This window comes from Triturus cristatus, chromosome 12 (genome assembly GCF_964204655.1).
Source record: "Triturus cristatus chromosome 12, aTriCri1.1, whole genome shotgun sequence".
NCBI lineage: Eukaryota > Metazoa > Chordata > Amphibia > Caudata > Salamandridae > Triturus > Triturus cristatus.
In genome coordinates, this window is record NC_140595.1 from 229626505 (window position 1) to 229647834 (window position 21330).

At 44.5% G+C, this 21330-nt stretch overlaps 1 protein-coding gene across 2 annotated transcripts in view; it reads right to left on the reverse strand.

Annotated features, from left to right (window-relative positions):
• Positions 1-21330, reverse strand: part of PLEKHG4 (pleckstrin homology and RhoGEF domain containing G4) — a 1592954-nt gene that overhangs the window by 204529 nt on the left and 1367095 nt on the right. For both annotated transcript variants that reach the window (XM_085638629.1, XM_085638628.1), the window contains exon 17: positions 2462-2578. In XM_085638629.1, coding sequence (XP_085494755.1) covers positions 2462-2578 — 117 coding nt within the window. The remainder of the gene's footprint in view (positions 1-2461; positions 2579-21330) is intronic.

Below are 21330 nucleotides of genomic sequence, written 5' to 3' on the forward strand. Positions count from 1 at the left end.
AGAGGTTAAGGCTGGTGGCAGATATCATGTCTGGATTGAGATTGAGGGTGTTTTTCTGATCCAATGTTTAGCTTTCACAGGCTGGCCTTTGTGAATGGTTGCCTTTTCAACAATGGAGAAGGCGATGCAGTGATTATCGGTCCAGTCACAGGCTGAAATAGAATCCAATTGTATGGTATTTTCGTTGACTATGATTAAGTCTAAGATGGCCCCTTTTATATAAGTAGGGCGATTACAGACTTGGGTCAGGTTGAGGTCCTGGAGGAAAGCCATAAAGCAATTCACTAGTTGATCCTTAGTGCCATTCCAGTGAACGTTGAGGTCACCTAGGAAAATCTGGTTGTGGTATGGGTTAAGGCTGGTGGAGATGATCTCCATGATTTAATCGATTAAGGTAAAATTATCACCTGGGGGATGGTAGAAAGTGTGCAGAGTGCAGGTGGAGTTGTCTTTGGTAGAGATATTGATCATCATATATTCACAGCTGTTGGAGAGGAAAGTGATTGTTTGACAGAGAGGTTTGATGGATAAATACAAGCAATACCACCCCCAAGACGGATAGCGCAATCTTGACAGATGATAGGAGTAACTGGGTGGTACCAGGATGTCTAGTAGAAGAGGAATAATTTAACCAAGTTTCAGTGAGAATTAGTAGATCCAGGTCCAAGTTGAGTAATAAGTCCTGTATGTCGACAGTGTGTTTCACTGCTGATCTGCAGTTGAGTAGTGAGCATTTTAGGTTGGTTTTGGTAATTGTAGTGGAAGAGTGTGAGATGGGGACAAGTTTGAGGTTAGATGTATTATTGAGTCTAGGTTTGGTATATGGTATCCTTTGCGGTTGGGTGATAATGGTTTGAATCCTAACTGGAGGTGGTGGGTGGGATCATAAAGAGAGAGAGAAGGGAAAGGATATCTGTGGTCGAAAGGTATTTGACAAGCCGGTTGGGTCGGTGGAATGGTCTAGATTAGATTTGCATCTCCATCTAGGTTGAGATTTGGAGTATACACCACTAACTGTGGGAGGGCAAGTGGGAGAAGGAAGATTACAGTGCTGGTGGTAGATCTAAAGTTTTGACATATTGAATTCTAGATTAGAGGTGATGCGTAGAAGACTAAGGATATCACCCCACAACAACTGTATATCAGATTGTATAGTATCCAGCGTAGAATAGAGTATTGGGCAGAGAAGTGATGGGGGAGGGGAGTTATCTAAAATATTGTATGTGACGGAGGTTTTTGTTTAGTTTGGAGCAATAGTTAGTAGTCTTGGAAATATCCCTACCTAAAGTGATGGGAGTATGGTCAGACACCGTAATGTGATGAGGAGTGAGGGGACGCGAAGAGGAGAGGTCGTAGAGACAAGTGGTGGAGAGAATGTTGAGAGGCTGCTGTTCAGAAGCATTGTTGTCAGAGAAGGAGCATGTAAAGGCTGAGAAAGTGGGAGACATGTGGTTTGTGGGAGCCCCTGCATGTGTAGTGATAGTGGTTCACGGACTGGGGGAGCTGTGTATCCCAAGCAGTGTTGTGAATTATTTCATTATTTGGTTGGATCGGAGGGTTGACTAGGTGAGCGTTGGAGGAATGGTTGGCACCAATCCAAGTGTTAAAAAGGAGTTTTAGGCCTGGCAAGGGGTTTATTTTGCAAGGTAAAAATGGCAGTTTAAAACTGCACAGGCGAGACATGTTTGAAAAAGCTACTTAAATGAATGGCACAATAAGTGCTGCAGGCCCACTAGATTCATTTAATTTACTGGCCCTGGGGATATGGTGTATCGATTTATCAAGCACTTATTAAGTAAATTGAATATGCTAATAAGGTGTGAGCCAATTTACCAGGGTTTAGGGAGTTAGCAAAAGCACTTTACCGCTGGTTAGCAATAGTAAAGTGCACAGGGTCCTAAGGCCAACAAAAAACAAATTCAGCAAAACAGGAGGGGAGAAGGCAAAATGTTTGAGGGAAGGCCACCCTTAGGCTGACATATCTAACACTCACCTTTAACTTTCACCCTGTTAAATTGCTGAGTGTTTACAGAGCAGGTAGAATTTGTTGAGGTCCAAAATCGGCATGTTATTTCCTAAAATCTCATAATTGGATGGTGTTTATCACACCCAATATATTCCGACTCAGTAAAGGAATTTTTCAGATGCATAAATACCAGAACAATTAAGGACCGCTGCAAATGTGGGCCAATGAGTTTTGCGATAAATATTGGCAGGTCAAACCTGACAATATTTATTTGGGAAAAATGCCCAGTGTTTTCTGAAGCATTCCCTAAAACTCCTAATTAGGTGCCATTTATCGCACACCATAAATTTCAACTTAGCAAAGTTGGATTTTTGATGGGTGATTATTATCATACCTCATAAGGTCCTTCGTTTGAAATGACTGATGTTTGGGCTCCACAATTTTATGCTCAAAAAAGACTAATACATAAATAAAAAACGGATTTCTATGTCTTACCTCGTCCTTTGATGATATAGTCAATTGCTCGGTCGTTGATTGCAGAGTCGCTCGGCTTGATATCCATGAACGGCTTGTTCGCAATTCCCATTGATACCAACTCCTGCATTCGAATCTCTGAAAGGAAATATTTAATGCACATTGAAATCAAACAACAAAAAGTTATATTACTGATGACCTTCATGTCTCCAAAAGCCCTAACATGTCATTGTACATAGGGTGAATGTAGGCTCTAACACTGTTCAAATGAGTTCAAATGATATATTTATTCTAACACACAAAACGTTCAAATGCAATTCAATACTGCATCCCAACCGTCTCTGGCCCCTACTCCACCTTCCCTTCCTTCTGCGCACTGTATCCTACACAACTGATATGGACACCTTCACAAGGCAACAAGAAACAAAGCATGCACACAAAACACACTAAGGATCACAAACACAAAACACCTGGATGGAGCTGAGTAAGCGTAATGAGGGAGTTTTAGGTCCTCCCAATATAGCCACCATTCGGGGGCTTGGATGCATGAACACCGCGTCTCCAGCGTGGGCTGAGAGAGGATCACGTTAGTAGGATAAGGATCAATGAGAATCCCAGCATGGAGGTTAAAGGTGTTGTAATAAAAAGGTGCTGGTGCGCAGAGCGGGATGTCGGCAGACAACGGAACAACACCAGAGCAGAGAAAGCAATTGGCGTGCTACCAGTTCTTAAAATGGAAAAATAGAAGTGCAGGTACTCTGTATCAGAGTACCTGCTGGTTTCTAAGAAGTGCCGGTATTCTCCAATTAAAAGCAAGGAAGAAGACGAATCTGAGAGCACTGGTATGTCCAGAGAGGAAGAGGCAAGCAGAGAGGACCGAGGACTGGCAGACACGAGCACCTCAGGAGAAATCACAGTCAGACCCAGCAGTCCAGGGGAGAAAGGCGCTGGAGTTCATACCACGGTGGCCTTCAGGCGAGGGCTGTGGCGCCAGGCAAGTATTGCCCTATGTTTGGAGGGAGTGGCAATAGTTGGGGAACGTAGCATGATTTTACGAGGCGCCTGACAGAATATTGAAGTTGGGGAAAGCACACAAAGGCAAATCTAAAAACACAACTACTGTGTATGAGAACACAGTGAAGGCACACTGGGTGACTAGTGACACATTAGCTACAGGACAGTATCTCAGCCTCTCTTTATTCTTTTCCCAGAGGGCTACGCTGCCGACTAACAAAGCCAGATGGACTGCAAACTCTCTGTGCTAATTCTACGCTTTAAGACTTTGCTCTAGGAATCGCAAAAGACTTTGTCCCTTTCTATCTCAGCGTGGATGGCACTGTGCTAATCCTACGTTTAAAGACTTTGATAGAAAAGCAGACATTTGAGGAGAGCAAATTTAGTGTCGCTGGTGTTGAGAGTGCTCTATACAGGAGCTGCTTTCCACCTAAACTTGAGAACTACCCAGAGTTCGCTCCTTCTTTTTTGCATAATTTATGCGTCACTGTATGCCAGAAAGGGTTTTGTTTTTGCACCACCTTCTAAGCAGGTTTAGTAGCACTTCCACCATTCAATAAGAAACCTTGGCTTCCTCTTGCAACCTGACCTGCTTAGACAGCCAATCTACATATCTTCAAAGTAATTTAGTAATTGAGCCAATTTCTCTTCATTTTGGTTAAAAAAAAATCTGATTCTGTAATTGAAGTGTCAAACTCATCTACACTGTCAGGTGGTACAAACCATAACACAGTTAATTTTCTAAATTCATATTGTAGTTTACTGCTTGACCAAGAATGATTTTTTTTATTTTTCTCCAATACGTCTGAAAAAAATGAAAAAAACATCCTTGAATTTAAGTATCAGGGTATAATTTAGCAACTGTATTAATCATTTTCAATTCAAAATCGATTATTACTTTTCTATGACATTTATTTATAGTTTTGGTTTTGATGACTGTTAAAAATTCAGTGTGAGTTGAGGAATATTTGTCAAGGAGTAAAGCATACACTAGTGGGATACTTGTGCTATTTCTGTTGGCATTAATAGTATAAATTTGGGTGAATGGATGGGGTTTTGATTTAAAAATACCATTCATCATTCAAACTGGACTATTCTCAAGGGTAACTAGGTTATGGGTAGTGCTAAAAATTAAGATTCTTTTTTGATGGTTTTCATTTTCATGCATGAGGAAAGGTTAATTGGAAAAATTTACAGTTAGTTGAGGGGCGATGGTAATATCTCCATAGGTTTGGGATGGTACACAGTGGTGATTACTTGCCAGATTTTGCCTCTGGAGGGCATGCTACTAGCAACGTGCATAAAAATGTTTTGTGCTACCTCCTTTAGTATTGCACCACAGGGTTCATTGGAGGTGTGTGTAAGAAGTTTAATTTGTTGTACATTTTCTCGTACTTCCATTTCCATTGCAGAGGCGGAGTGGTAAGGCTCTGTTGTCCTAACAAAAGAATCTTTGTAACCACTCTGCATGTGCAATGGAAAGAGAAATATTGCACACTTCTTCAAAACCTCCTGGATTCAGCCAATCACTCCTTACAGTAGAGATGGCCGCCATATTTGAAAGGCTTGTTTCCTGTTCGGGATTTCACATAATTTGCTTGCCATTGTGACGCCATTGTTGGTAAAACTGTTGGGCAAAGGAGAAAGAATTTTTTTAGCATATGTGTTTTTAAAGATTTTCATATACCATTTGTTTTGCTCTGTCTGCAAAGAAAAATAGATGTATTTGTTATTTGTTGAAGCCTGTGGCGAAAGGGAACAGTTAAAACCCCTGTTGGAGTAAAACATTGCAAGTTCTGTTGTTTGGTTTTATCATTTCTTTACTCTATGGGTTGAGGTCTTCAATTTTAATAGTATTGTTAGTACCTGACAGTGATGTGGTATTTGGCTTGTGAGGTGAATGAAGAATTGGATTGTTGTGCCAGAGAATTGTGAAGAAGGTGAAGATTCTGGCACTTCTGGATTTATTGTATTTTTGCATGACAAGAGAGAATGCAATGTTATTTTAAGAAAATAGATAGCTGTGTATGGTCGTTCTATTTCCAATTCACATTGATTTGTTGGTGCACTTACTTAACATTTTTTAAGTTTTGTTGTCAGATTTCAGTGGATCTTTTAAATTACTTCCTATTGGTTTTTCGAAGGAAAGGTCTGTATGGGTGAAATCAAATAATACGAATTAGTAGTGTTTAATTACAGTTGTTTTTCAGCTCCCCAGCAAGTCACTGTCCAGCACCTGCCCTGAGGTAAGTACAAGTTGGAGTAGGAATAGTTTCCCCCCCCAGTCACTGCCCAGCACCTGCCCTGAGGTAAGTACCCAGCAGAGTAGGAATAGTACTCTTGCCCCCTAGTCCCTGTCCAGCACCTGCCCTCCGGTAAGCACCCTGCAGAGTTTGAATAGTAAATATGCCCCCCAGGCACTGTCCAGCACCTGCCTTGAGTTAAGTACCCGCTGGAGTAGGAATAGTAATTTTGCCACCCCAGACAATGTCCAGCACCTGCTCTGAGGTAAGTACTCAGTGGAGTAAGAATAGTAATTTTGCTGCCAGCCACTGTCCAGCACCTGCCCTGAGGTAAGTACTTGGTGGAGTTTAAATAATACATTTTGCCCCCAGTCACTGTCCAGCACCTGCCCTGAGGTAAGAACTTGGTGGAGTTAGAATAGACATTTTGCCCCCCAGTCACTATCCAGCACCTGCCCTGAGGTAAGTACCTGGTGGAGTACTAATAGAAACTTTGCCCCCCAGACACTGTCCAGCACCTGCCCTGAGGTAAGCACCCACGGACTTTGAATAGTAATTTCATCCCTAGTCCCTGTCCAGCACCTGCCCTGAGGTAAGCACCTGGTGGATTCTGAATAGCAATTTTGCCCCCTAGTCACTGTCCAGCACCTTCCCTAAGTTAAGCACCCGGCGGAGTTTGAATAGTAAATTTGCTGCCAGTCTGGATAATTGTAATGCATTATACCTGGCCGCTGACAAGAACTTGCAGCACAAACTTCAGGTAATGCAGAATGCATTGGAAAGGCTCATTTTGGACATTCCTAGGAAACAATTTGCCAGGAGGTCCTACACTGGCTCCCCATTGTACAATGCATTAGCTTCAAATCACTCTGTATGGTCCATACGTCGCTACATGCTTCCTATCTGTCGAGATTAAAGACTATGTTCAAGTGGTATTTCGCTACCAGACCATTGCGCTCCTCGCTTCAAATGCAACTGGTTGTACCTATATTCAAGAAGAAGAAATGGGGGACAGAGCATTCTCGGTGGCAGCTAGTAAGCTCTGGAACTCCCTGCCCTTTGCTCTTAGAGAAACCCCCCTTCTGCTCCCCTTTAGAAAGGCTCTTACAACTTGGCTCTTCATGGCCTAGCATCTTGCAGGAGTGTTTGGCCTGTTCTAAACTCCTGGGTATGGACGGCTGGTCTCTAGCGCCTTGATGCCCTCGGGTGACTGCTGCACTTTATAAATCCTCAAATCAAAATCAAAATCAATCAAAAAGTCTATGTCCAACACCTGGCCTGAGGTAAGTACCCAGTGGATTAGAAAGAGTAATTTTGCCCCTAGTCACTGCCCAGCACCTTCCCTAAGTTAAGCACCCGGCGGAGTTTGAATAGTAAATTTGCTGCCAGTCTGGATAATTGTAATGCATTATACCTGGCGCTAACAAGAACTTGCAGCACAAACTTCAGGTAATGCAGAATGCATTGGAAAGGCTCATTTTGGGCATTCCTAGGAAACAATCTGCCAGGAAGGGACTGGAGGTCCTACACTGGCTCCCCATTGTACAACGCATTAGCTTCAAATCACTCTGTATGGTCCATAAGTCGCTACATGCTTCCTATCTGTCGAGATTAAAGACTATGTTCAAGTGGTATTCCGCTACCAGACCATTGCGCTCCTTGCTTCAAATGCAACTGGTTGTACCTATATTCAAGAAGAATAAATGGGGGGACAGAGCATTCTCGGTGGCAGCTAGTAAGCTCTGGAACTCCCTGCCCTTTGCTCTTAAAACCACCCCCCTTCTGCTCCCCTTTAGAAAGGCTCTTAAAACTTGGCTCTTCATGGCCTGTATCTTGCGGGAGCGTTTGGCCCGTTCTAAACTCCTGGGTATGGACGGCTGGTCTCTAGCGCCTTGATGCCCTCGGGTGACTGCTGCACTTTATAAATCCTCAAATCAAAATCAATCAAAAAGTCTATGTCCAACACCTGGCCTGAGGGAAGTACCCAGTGGATTAGAAAGAGTAATTTTGCCCCTAGTCACTGCCCAGCAACTGCCCTGAGGTAAGCACCCAGCGGAGTATGAATAGTTTATTGCCCCCAATCACTATCTAACACCTGCCCTGAGGTAAGTATCCGGTGGAGCAGGAAAAGTAATTTCGCCTCCAGTCACTCTCCGTGACCTGTCCTGAGATAAGCACCCGGCGGAGTTCGAATTGTAAATTTGCCCCAGTCACTGTCCAACAACTGCACTGATATAAGTACACAGTGGAGTAAGAATAGTAATTTCACACCCAGTCTCTGTCCAGCACCTGCCCTAACTTAAGTACCCGGTGGAGTTTGAAAATTAAATTTGCCCTAGTCACTGTCTAGCACCGACCCGGAGGTAAGTACCGGTTGGAGTGGAAATAGTAATTTTGCCCCCCATCACTGTCCAACACCTGCTCTGAGGTAAGTACCCAATGGAATAAGATTAGGAATGTTGTCCCCCAGCCACTGTCCAGCACCTTCCCCTGAGGCAAGCACCCGGTGGAGTAGGAATATACATTTTGCCACCTAGTCACTGTCCAGCACCTGCCTTGAGGTAAGCACTCAGAGGTGTAGGAGCAGTTACTTAGACCTTAGTCACTGTGCAGCACCTGCCCTGAGATAAGCAAGTGATTTACATTTGCCCTGTTGAGATATAAAAAGTTAACTTTCTTTGTTTTAAGAAATCAAAAAACCTAATTAATGCGTGATATTGCAATATTTTTTAGATTATTTACCTGCCGGTGTTGAGATGTAGTGAAGGAAACTAGAGGTCACCACCAAAGTAATTTTGCAAAAGTCTAGAAAAAAATGTTTAAAAAAATTCTAAATACATGCTTTAGATTTAATAGAGCTTTATTTTTGAGCAAACATTCCTATAAATGTACCTTTTTCTTTGGCTAGATGGCAGTATTTTCCACAGGATGTGAGTGTCAGTTTTATGCTCGTAGCGGAGAGTGTGGTCACAAAGGAATTCAGTGTACCACTGACTACAAAATGGTGGACAACAGTTTATATATGTTTTTGTATGGTGTTCCATAACAGAACGTGTATTTATTGTGTATATCTTAAAAAGTGAAGTTTATTCGCGTTCCAGCCACAGAATGTTGCCCATTATACATAGGTTGTTCATGTAATGTTTGCTGTAATAAAGGAAGGCCGACTTTGGTAACAAGATACTTCGAAACACGTTTCAGATTATCAAAGCGTTTTTGTGCACAGTTTACACTTACTCCTCTCTTTCAAAACATAGTGGCCCCACATCTCGATTTAATTCTGACTGCCGCATTAAAATGCTGCTTTTTGGAAATTAAGCTGGCCGTTTATTCCGACTGGCTTCCGATGGGCTCAAGAAGTCCAAAGGGTGGCCTTTCTGCCCTTGGGATTACGATACTCAGTCTCAGGCAGGCTTTCCATGTCGGGCTTTCCGACATGGAAAGCCTGTCGAAGAGAGAGTATAAAAGTCCCTAGCAGGGCCCCCTTGCCTCTGAGGCCTCCAGTTGGGGGCCTGTCACATGGTGCAGGGATTTACACCACCTACCATTTCCCTATGGGAGCATGTAATACGGCCGGTTTATGGCCGTAACACATGCTCCCATTGGGAAATGTTGGAATGCGACTGAACAGTGTTCAGTCGCATCCTAATCAGGTGTCGGGACCGCCAACCGGACATCGGCCAGTCCCATTTCTGAGATGGTGTCAGGCGGACATCGTAATAGGCCCCAGTGTAGGAGAAATAACATTTCCTTGAATTATTTGTGCATTTCAAGAATTGTCAGAAATATGTACATTTTAATGAATTAAAAGGCATGTTGGCTTTGTTCTGCAACATGCGTTTTTACAGTATGCGTGGTTAAGGAAAGAGTGGTAATGGTATTCCTGGTTAAGGCATGTTTACTGTTTTCAATATATTTGCGTGTCTCAGACATGCATGGTTCATACTTGCGTTGTTCAGGAATGCTCGCTGTTCGGCTTGTGTTGTAAAAGTATGCATGGTTAATGCAATTGTGCTACCATTATACAACCCTAGCTAAAGCTACTGGCAAATCCCACTCACGGACTATGCGAAGGAAAAAATTGCTTTTGCCACACCTTCACCTATCATTTTAAAGTATTACCTTTTGGCCTACATGGGGCCCCATCCACGTTTCAAAGGCTGATGGATAAAGTACTGAGACCACACTGACAGTTTGCTGTTGCCTATCTGGCTGATATTGTGATATATAGTCAAGATTGGGAAACACAACTACAGCATCTGGCAGCTGTGTTCTTCACCCTACAGGACGTCAGTCTGGCTGTTAATGCTGAATAATCCAGTCTTGCTATTGACTCCATCAACTACTCAGGTTATCAGATACAGTCAGCCATTCGAAAAAAGAACTTGATAAGCTTTGCATTGCACAAAGCTTGCACAGTTTAGAAAATCCACAGAGTTGTGAGTCAGCCTACTTCACAACATTACAGTCTTCTATTTTTAATCTCATCTCATTAATATGATTTAAAGTTGGATTGTGAAAAGTTGACTAAGTGTGCTTTAATATGTACCTTAGAAAATCCACATAATCCTTCACATGGAATCACAAGGTGTGCACCTCAATATTAAAACCAGAATTGTGCATGAGTGATCTTTGGCTCAATCCCGATAGCATTAAAAAAAGGTCCCTAAACCTTCTTAGAAAGAGATACTGGAGTTATGTGAATGACACTTGGTTAAGTAAGAGAGATGCAGGGGAGTTGACAAGCAGGTTCCTGAGTTTTAAAGACCAAATGCAGCAGGAAGAATTCTTGAATCGTCTAGAACATCTGCTCCTGAAATCCCTATACCTAAAATGTAGGTATAGTATCCTTCCAGTCAACAGTTTTTTTTTAACTCTTTTAATCAGCAACATAATAAGAAGCACAGCAATGTAGTTCATCAATAACATACAATCAGATGCAAAATATGCATAGGTTATTTTACATATACTGATACAACAATGATTCTTCATTCCGGTATCCCTCCCGCGGAATTTAATGGGCCTTGCCATCTTACTTCACTGCGTTGTAGCTCCACAGTGGGGGACAGGCATATTTCACCCCAGTATATATTCCATGCAGCCCACTTTCGATCCCTTTTTGTGGGGCAACCTCTGTGCTTGAAAACATCCTTCTCTGCAATCATGGCTCTATCCATGTCAGCAACGTAGTCTCTAATATTTAGCATTTCCCCCACACCCCATTTTTGTGCGATATTTCGTTTTGCAAGGGCCCATCCCAATGAAACCCATGATTTCTCTGTCTGGGTGTGATCCGCGGCTTTCCATGCATTTAGCAGGTATAGTTTCGGGGTAACCGTCAATTTCACCCCCCAGCTCTCTCCATTTGTTCTGCGACTACCTTCCAATATGTTAAGGCAACTGGACCCTCCCAGAAAATATGGAAGAAAGTCCCCTCCTGGTGACACTGTCTAAGGCAATAAGGATCAGCTCTCCTGCCCATCTTGACCAAAACTCCAGTGGCAAGGTAAACGCGGTGCAGGATTTTAAGTTGGACAAGCCACAGTCTCATGGGGATGCTTACCTCCCTGGGAGAGGCTAAAGCGTCTCGCCAATCATCCTCCTCCAGCTCACCCAGATCTGCCTCCCAGTCCTGCCGCAAGCACGTTAAAAGATTTGGCAGTTGTTAACCAATTTTTTATATGTAAAGGATATGGCCTTCTTGACCATAGGGTCAAGTATCAACCGGTCTTCTAGTGGGGAAGCCTCAGGAAGTGGACCGCCCCCAGATATTGCAGTTTTAAGCGCGTGGCTGATCTGCAGATTTCTAAATGTTTCAGATTGTGCAAGTTCATATTCTTTCTGCAGATCAGCAGAGGTGGCCAACCCTTTGGAGCCCCACATGTCCCCCACCGCTGAAATACCAATCAGGTCCCACTTATCGAACCCGGGGCAAGTGCTCAGACGGCCCAATTGCTCAGTTTCACAGAGTGGGGTCGTACGTGTAATTTTATTGTGCCTTCCCAATTATTTTTTTACCTTGTGCCAAGTTTCAATTGTGCGTGCTGTCTTTCCGGTTAGGCCCAATTTCCTACGGTTCGTGTATAGTGCTGTGTTGAATCTATCTTGTCTCATGAGCCATCAGTCTGTACGGAAACTTGGGTCCCCCCGATCCCCATGAGCCCAGCGGTTGATCAACACAAGTTGAGACGCCTGGTAGTATGACCTAAGGTCAGGCAATGCAATTCCCTGTCATACCATCCCGCTGATAATTTCTGCATCGCTATATGCGGTGCCCGTCCATCCCATAGCAGGGTACGCCTGGCGCTATCAATGCTAGAAAAGTAGGAGTCGACCCTATCAGGAGTGCTTTGCAAAACATAGAGAAAGCGAGGCAACGCAAACATTTTAAAAAGGGCTGCACATCCCAGAAAAGTCAGAGGAAGGGAATGCCAATGTTTTACGTCAGTGCGAAAGCGCGTCAAATTTGTTTCGTGAAAACAGTTTGGATCCATCGTTACATAGATTCCTAAGTATCGGAGGCTCTCTGGTGCTACAGGGATCGCATACTCCCTTGGGATACGCGGCGGCTGGCCCTGCAGTGGGTATAGTTGCGATTTAGACTAATTTATTGTGTACCCTGAGTGATTGCCAAATATACGGAAAATATGGAGGATACGATGAAGGGTGGACGATGGAGAGGTCATATTTAACAATATATCGTCAGGTTCTTCCCTCACCCAGACCGCCAAAGGTTCCAGCACGAAGGCAAATACTAGGGGATACAGGGGACACCCTTGTCGAGTTCCCCTACCCAACTGGAACTGTCTAGACGTATTCCAGTTCACCACTACTTGAGCAGTCAGGCTGGTGTACAATAGCTTGATCCATTTTATGAAATTGGGCCCGAAGCCCATTCTTTCCAGAACCACAAACAAGTAATCCCATTTGATGGTATCGAATGCCATTTTGGCAACGAGGGACATTCAGTCAATAGTTTTTGCAGTAACTGAAATGATGCCAACATTTCGCCCAGCTGTCCGGCATGCAAGGCGGTACCTGAACTAGAGGTATACTTTGTATTCTTCTGTCCTAAGTACGAACAGATCAGAAGAACCTGGCTAATCCTGAGATGTCGGATTCTGGCTGCCAACCGATTAACTGAGATCATTAGAATTTTAAAAAGTGATTTGTACAGAATACCTAATTTTTGGAGTGTCTAGATATTTGTTACACGCCTGGAGATCAAGAACCAGGATACTGAAATCCTAGAATACGAAATGATTCAATTAGGAAGTACTGTATATGTCTGCCACATTTACATATTTTTTTTTAGAAAAGATAAATAATTTGTAAGATTGGAGATTCTTATGAGATTTCAATCAATTATAGTACTGTACTTATTTATCTAGGAAAATCTTTGTAGGAAATTGATGGTGAATCCATGTTAACTATACCATGCTGAGCACACCAGTGATGCTAATATATCTGTATATGAATTTGGTTATAGTTTTCCAAGAGTGTCGTTTTACTGTGATAAACGAATTTCATCCATTTAGTCGGTTTTCAAAAGGTATTATCTCTGTTTTTCATATATTGTTAATATCCCTTGCATGATAGGCAAGCTTTTAATTGCTGGCGGAACCATATGTATTCTTACATTGATATTAATATATTCTAAATACTTTGATGGAGTTCTGCACTTGACACTTTACTAAATATCAAAATACATATGGTTCTTCAGTACAGTCATGATATGAACTTTGGACCTATCCCAAAACCAAACAGACATTGGAGATGATAATGTGAATTGTGACCAACTTACATGCTTTATGTACCCTTGTGTTTTTATATTATTATTTTGTTGACAGGGAGTTGGTATTTTTTTAAAAATCTATTTGTATGCTGTAATGCTGTTATGATTTTTTTTCCAAAAAATCGAATAAAAATACTACTACTACTAAATTTACATGCCTTCAAGGTTTGTAGATGTGGAGTTAGGAGTAGTAAATCTACACTTCCTTACAGGCACTTACCTTTAAATATTGTGTCTCAATATTCTTGTTCCCCTATATTCTGGGAGTCGGTATTTAGTAGCGCAACCAGTACTGGGGAAAATGGAACCATAGAGCACAGCTTTAATAATTGGTCATAGCTGGAGGCCATGCCACCCTAAAAAAATACTTCTGGCAAAGGGCCTAGATGTAAGTGCACGGGTTGAGACCCCGCCAAGTGTGTCTCTTAAAGCAATTACATTTCAACCCCTCTGTTTCAGGTAGGAATATATCTGATGGTGCTTGTGTGCGGAGTACATGCCTTTAATACTCCACGTGAGCATAGTGTAGGAAGGTACCTGAGATGTCATTATGGGGTTGCGTGATAGAGAGGATTCTACCAGCCAGCCCTGCCCGCCCTAGTCCGCAGGCAGGGCCTGTGTGGGAGTGAAGGTCATTGCCTACTAAAAGAGTTTGAGTGATCCCCTGGATTATGTGTAATGTAGACATTGTGTCCCTAGTAAAAATGAACAAACAATCCCCAACTCCCGCCTCCCAGGGCACACCGACAACGGTCTGGTGCCAAAAAAACTAGCAACCTGCATGCAACAATATGCCTGTGGCAGAGGCCCTCCGGAAACTGCAATGAGAGGTGTTCTATCTCTGTACAGTCACATGTATGCTAGTAGTCTGTTGCTTGCCATCCTGGAATAGTGTGACAAGCAGCGCCCTATGACAGTGGTTATGTGCACCCGACGGTCAAGCCAGGTTGTCCCAGTCTGCTCTCCCACCCCAAGTTATCTTAAGTTATGACAAAGGGTAACAAAAGGAGGGGATTCAGAGGTCATCAGGAGAGGTCCCTGGGTAGGCTAGGCAATGGGCGAGTCCGAGTCAGTACCAGCACAATATGAATCAGAGAGGCGATCCCCTGGTGATGTGCGAGCTGGGCTGCTAAAGTGACTCGCTGCCTCCAAGGTAGCATCCCTGGCATAGTCCATCTGGCTCCAGGTTGGGCGACCCCCCACCAAGGGTAATCTAGGGCTTTTTTTATGCCTTTGTCATCAAGGTGAGCGCCGGGGGGGTGCCGCCTGCACCATTGTGATATCTTTTGATCCAGTCCCACATGTCCGCTGGTGTGTCCAAGAAATGTGAACGGTCACCAATTATGATCTTGAGGTGGGCAGGAAACAACAGCATATACTGGAGGCCTAGTTTTGGAGTGTGTGCTTTGCTTTCAGATTTGAGGTCCTCTTATGCTGGACCACCGGCACGTAATCCGTCTGGAAGATCTGGTTGCATGCAGTAGAGGGTCTTTGTCCCTGCAGTTGAGTAGTCATGCCAGCACAGGACGAGGTAGTGATCCAGGTGGTGGGGGTTTCCCCAGCACACAGAGAGCCCTCTCCAGGACAAAGAACTGAGAGAGGGCCTGAGGAACCACATCAGTATGAAACCACTTCTCAAGGTAGGTCACTGTAGGAAGCTGAGTCTCTATATAGTGTACTTAAATGAAGTACACTGTGCAGAGTCTCCAGTGGATGCCTTACTGGTACTCAGATGTTTAAGTAGATAATACTAGTGCTCTTTTTCTGGTAGTGTGGGCGATTAGTTAGGCTTATCAGAGGGTAGTGCTAAGCATTTGCCGTACTCACAGAGGCTATAAATGAGACACACACTCAAGAATAAATCTGAGACCAATTTATAAAAATAAATTATAATATAGATTTTTATATATTTTTTAAGAACTTTGAGCTACAGTAAAGACTTTAGGAGTTACCATTTTTGAGAATTCGGAAAATATATCACTTTTGTGCACAATAATCCACCATTGAGGTCAATGGAGAAAAGCAGAAAAATCCATATGAAATCAGGCAAGGCTTTCACTGAGTTCTCCTTCTCATTTTAGATCCCTAACAGGACCAGGTGCAAAGCTCCAGCAGCAGTAAATTGGAAGCGTCCCAAATTCGGCCAGGAACAGGGTGCTGAAGATGTTGGTAGCTGGTGCACTACAACGAAAGGGGTCACTGGGAAACACACTGCACAGGAGGATTTAGAGGTAAGGCCAGTGGGTGCCACTGGAGGGAGGAGGTCGCAAGGGTTGCAGGACCACAAGAGAACAGCTGGTTTGTTGTTACCGGGGCCGATGGGGTCGGGTGCAGAGCAGATAAGGCAGCCGGGTGTCGTGCGTCCCGAAGTCTCCACGGTAAGGAGCAGGCAACTTAGAGAGGCGATTTTGGGACAGCTGGGCCACTCAGGACATGAGTCTCAGGACTCGTGATGTCCCTCGATGGGGTGCTTGCTTCTGGGGTAGTTGGAGTCCGGCATGGACTCTTTGTTTTGCTGTTTGCTGTAGAGGGTCCGGTACCCCGGGTATTGGTATGGTGCGGTTTCGGTAGATCCTGGTGTCTCCAAACTTGGTAGTGAGACAGACCTGACCCTTCGGACCTGATGTATCTTTTTTTGGTGCGGATGCTGCACCAAAGTTGTCGGGGATCAACACGTCGACAAACCTAGCTCAGTGGGATCGGTGCCTGTGTTGTACAAGGGAGTGATACCCCCTTCACTCCAATGGAGGATCTTGGCAATTTTTCGAAGTCTGGCGATGCTCCGGGTTCTTGGAGTCTTCACAGGTTCAGGACAACACAGCACACTCCAATTGTTGAGTCCTAGAGGCAGCAGGCAGGGTTTGGTGGTTTTTGGAACCCTACTTTGGTCGAGAAAACTTCTCCATTCTAGGTGATTTCAATTACCATTTAGAACGGTTTGACTTATCAGATACCTCGTGTCTTATTGATGCTCTGGCGTCCTGTGGACTCACGCAGCGAGTCCGCGGGGCTACCCATCGTGCAGGCCACACTCTCAATGGTATTTTATCTAATGACCATCGTCTGACCGTCAAGGATCCGGTACATCTGTCCTGGTCCGATCACCTTGCGGTCCCATTCCTCTTGGAATGCCCTCGGATGGATGGAAGTAAAATAGGGAAACACACAGTGGGAACTGGCAGAAATTTTAGGAATATCAGTAATGACTCCCTCTCGCCATGGGTTGTCAGCCTTTCTACTACGGGTATGGATAGTGTTCAGACCGCGGTTGGTCATTTTGAACAGGTTATCACTGAGGCCCTGAATGAATTGGCCCCATTACAGACCAGTCGTCGAGCCAGGAAGAGACCCTCTGCCCCATGGTATTCGGAATCCCTCAGACTCCTCAGGCAAGAAGTGAGGAGGATGGAGAGGCTCTGGCATTCAGGTTGGGACCTCAAGAATAAGGAAGCTCATAAACTCCTGGTCAGGAAATACAAGACTGAGATTGTGCAGGCCAAACAAGATTACTTTGTGGCCATGACAACTTCGCTCTCCTCGCCGAAGGAGCTCTTTAGAATCGTTGACTCCTTAGTCAACCTACAAACGCCTGACTCTGTTGTACCCTCGCAAGATCTATGTGATAATATCGCTTCCTTTTTTCATACCAAAATACAGGATATCTACCTGGCTCTTGAGGTACAAAGAGCCTCGATCAGTGGGCCCCCTGCTCTGGTTGAGATGAATAGGACCACCCCAGACATCCCCCTTCTGAGCACCCTGGACTCTTTTCCCCCGCTGGTCTTACAAGATCTGGAGATCTTGCTTAATAAAACCAAATCTGGCTCCCCCCTAGATATCTGCCCTTTGAAGATTATTAAGCAGTGTAGGGAAACCCTCCTACCGCCTCTACTAGAAATCATGAATCTAGTTATGAGGGATGGTGTCTTCCCCTTGGAGTGGAAGAGTGCAGTAGTGAAACCCTTGTTAAAGAAGGCTTCCCTTGATCCGGAGGTCCTAAAAAACTTCCGTCCGATCTCACTGCTCCCAGCCCCTGCGAAGATGCTTGAGGCACATCTAAACAAGCATCTCGCTGCCTTTGTGGAAGGCTCGGGCTGTTTGGACTTCTCCCAGCATGGATTCCGGAGGGAATACAGCACTGAGTCGGCCCTCACTATTGTGCTTGATAAAATCCGCACTAGAGTGGATGGGGGCCAGACCACCCTCCTGGTCCTGTTGGATCTAACTGCGGCCTTTGATACCCTCTCTCCCTCAGTACTTACATATCGTCTGAGGGAAGTGGGGGTGAAGGACGCAGCTCTAGATCTACTGACCTCCTTCCTTGAAGGAAGGGAACAAAGAGTCAAGCTGGGGGAGTTCCTTTCTCCATCCCGACCGGTGATATGTGGGGTCCCGCAGGGGTCGGCCCTCAGTCCGACCCTATTTAACATCTATGTGACCCCACTAGCCAGATTAAATAGAACTTTCGGGATGGAGGTAGTCTCCTATGCAGATGACACCCAAATCCTCGTCTCTCTTTCCCATTCAGATGTACCAACTGCCTCCAATTTTAGATCTTGTATGGAGGCGGTTGGTCAGTGGATGGTCCAGAATTAACTCAAACTGAATGGGGAGAAGACTGAGGTGATGGTGTTTGGAGGGAAAGAGAACATCTGGTCAGCCAGCTGGTGGCCTGACTCGCTAGGAGTGTGCCCTTCCCCCACGACATCTGCTAGGAATCTTGGGGTGATGATAGACCCTGCCCTGGATATGGGCGGACAGGTTAGTAGAACCATCTCTACCTGTTGGGGCTTAATTCACACCCTGCGAAGAATCAGGAAATATCTCTCTCAGCAGTCCAGAAAGCAAGTAGCTGTCGCTCTCATCGGCTCACGACTGGACTACTGTAATGCGCTGTATGCGGGGCTAAATAGGAGCCTTCTACAGCGCTTGCAGGTAGTCCAGAATGCCGCAGCCAGATTTGTTCTGGATGTTCCCAGACGCTCCTCGGCCACGCTGGCCAGGAAAGCGTTGCATTGGCTACCGGTAGAGCACCGAGTACGGTTCAAAGTCTTATGCATGACCTATAGAGCCATTGCAAAGAACAGCGACACGGGAGTTGGTTCTATCATCTCCCACTATACTCCTGGAAGGGACTTGCGTTCCTCCAGGAAACTGTTCCTGACAGTCCCCCGCATACGAAGAGCCAAGTGGGGTGGCAGGGCTTTCTCCACTCTGGCTCCTAAATGGTGGAATGATCTTCCTTTGGATCTCAGGTCCCTACCCTCCCTACAGATATTCCGAAGTGCCCTTAAAACTCGCCTCTTCCTGCGAGCCTATGTGTAAGGATGTACATTTCCATTTTTGTTTTGTTAGGCGCCTTGATACCTGCGGGTTATTGTCTTGCGCAATATAAATTTTCTATCATCATCATCATCATCAATATCTTCTGCAGCAGGGCTTCAGTTCTCGAGCAGCGAGTAGTCTTTGTCCTTCTCTTCTTCTTGTCCATCGAATCTCATTTCATGGTCTAGGGATGCCAACTAAATACTAAGGGGCTTATTTACTAGCCCCTTTCACTGCAGATATGTCACTTTTCCCCACAAATACTAAATATAGGGGCATTACAGGGGGAGACAGGTAGAAGTCAATTACCTACCTAACTTTAGGGTACCTACACCCTCTAAGTGAACACTTTCTGTGGGATAGGGCATGACCCTCGCCCTGATAGGTTGTTTCTCCACCGTCTCAAGATGGTGGATTTTCAGGCGAGGGGTTCACATCTCCTACTGGCTGGCTGGCTGAATGTGGACACTCCTCCTCATCTAAATAAATTTCCCTCCTGTCCTTCCACCAAATGAGCAGGACAGGGGGGTTGGTATCCCCCTCTATCTGGGGAAGCCAGGGCTGAACTTCAAAAGCAGCAACGCTTTTGAAGGTTCCCCCTCTGGAAGGTCATTTCTGCCTGGAGGAGCTGTGAAGCACCTCTACCCAGAGCAGTCTTTGTTTCTGGCCTCTGAGACAGCAGGCTCTCACCCTATGAGGTCAAAAACATGTCAGGTGGTGGCAGGCTGGCTATGACTATTCAGATACCACACCGGTGATTGGTAGATTTTATGGGGACCCTCTAAAGGGTTTCCTGTGTGCATTTATTAACAAACGCCACACTGGTATCAGTGAGGATTTATTAAGACAAGATGTTTGGTACCAAACATCTTAGGGCACAGTGAAGCCATCATTGACCTAGATAACTCGTAAGTATCAAGCCCATGTCCTCTTTATGGCTTCCCTGTGCATATACAATAACCAAGAACAGCTCAGATATTGAAGGGTCATATCTGCTTATGAAGATATGTCCACACTTGGAATATAATGCACCCTGCCTTAGTGCCATGAGGCCTGCAGTAGGGGTGACTTACCTATATCTCATGCAGTGTGTGAGGGCATGGCACCCAGGGCTGTGTGCCATGTTGACTCTTCAGTTTTCTCTGCATTAAGACACACAGCCAGCAAAGGCAGTTTGCATGTTCTTGGTGAGGGGTCTCTGAGGTGGCACAACTCATGCTGCAGCCCCAGTGGACCCTCTTCAGTATCCATGCCCTACGTACCAGGTGTACAATTTTCTAGGGGCTTACAAGGATAGCTGAAGTTAGGTCAATCATGGTACAGTTTTGGGAAAGAGCTCTGGTACTGGGAACCTGGTTAGCAGGGACCCAGTGCACTTAGAGTTCAAATCACATCAGACATCAAGCAAAAAGTGGCGGCTAACGATGTCAAAAGAGGCACTTTCCTTTATGACCCCTCCAAACGAAAGAGGATGACACTAACCTTTCCCAAGGGAGTCTACATCATCTAAGTGGAAGAACCAGGAAAGACCATCTGCATTGGCATGGTGAGTCCCAGGTCTGCATTCCACTGTAAAGTCCATTCCCTGAAGGGATATTAACCACCTTAACAATTTGGGGTTTTCTCCTTTCATCTGCATAAGCCTTCTGAGTGGTCTGTGGTCGATTTGGACAAGGAAGTGAGAGCCAAACAGATATGGTGTTAGCCTCTTCAGGGACCAAACCACAGCAAAGGCTTTCTTCTCAATGGCACTTCAACACTGCTCCCTGGGGAGAAGCCTCCTGCTTATGAAAGCAACAGGTTGGTCATGGCCATCATCATTGGTCTGGGATAGGAACGTTCCTATCTCATGTTCAGAGCCATCTGTCGGCACTATGAACTGCTTCGTATAATCTGGAGGGTTCAGTGACTAAATATCGAGGGACATAATATAGAATGCCCAAAATATCGACGCCAAAATATAGAAGGACAGAATATCGACTCCCTATCTACAAACAGGTAAGTACTAAAATATCGATTCCAAAATATAGAATGTTAAAATATAGTTAGCTAAAATATCGGATTTTTAAAATGTATTAAAAATAATATAAAAGTAATTAAATATTAAAAACAATTAAATAAAACATACATAATATAATATAAAAAACCTTAAAATGTAAACATAATAAAAGTAATGTAAAAAAAGTAGAGCTTTTGTTGGATAGTGAGAGCGTGAAAATTACTATTCCCACTCCAGTGAGTGCAACAATAGGGAAAACGCTGGATAGCGTAGGGGTAAAAATTACTATTCCCACTCCAGTGAGTGCAACAGTGGGAAAAGCGCTGGATAGCGTAGGGGTAAAAATTACTATTCCCACTCCAGAGAGTGCAACAGTAGGGAAAGCGTTGGATAGCGGGAGGGTAAAAATTACTATTCCCACTCCAGAGAGTGCAACAGTAGGGAAAGCGTTGGATAGCGGGAACGGAAAAATTACTATTCCCACTCCAGTGAGTGCAACAGTAGGGAAAGCATT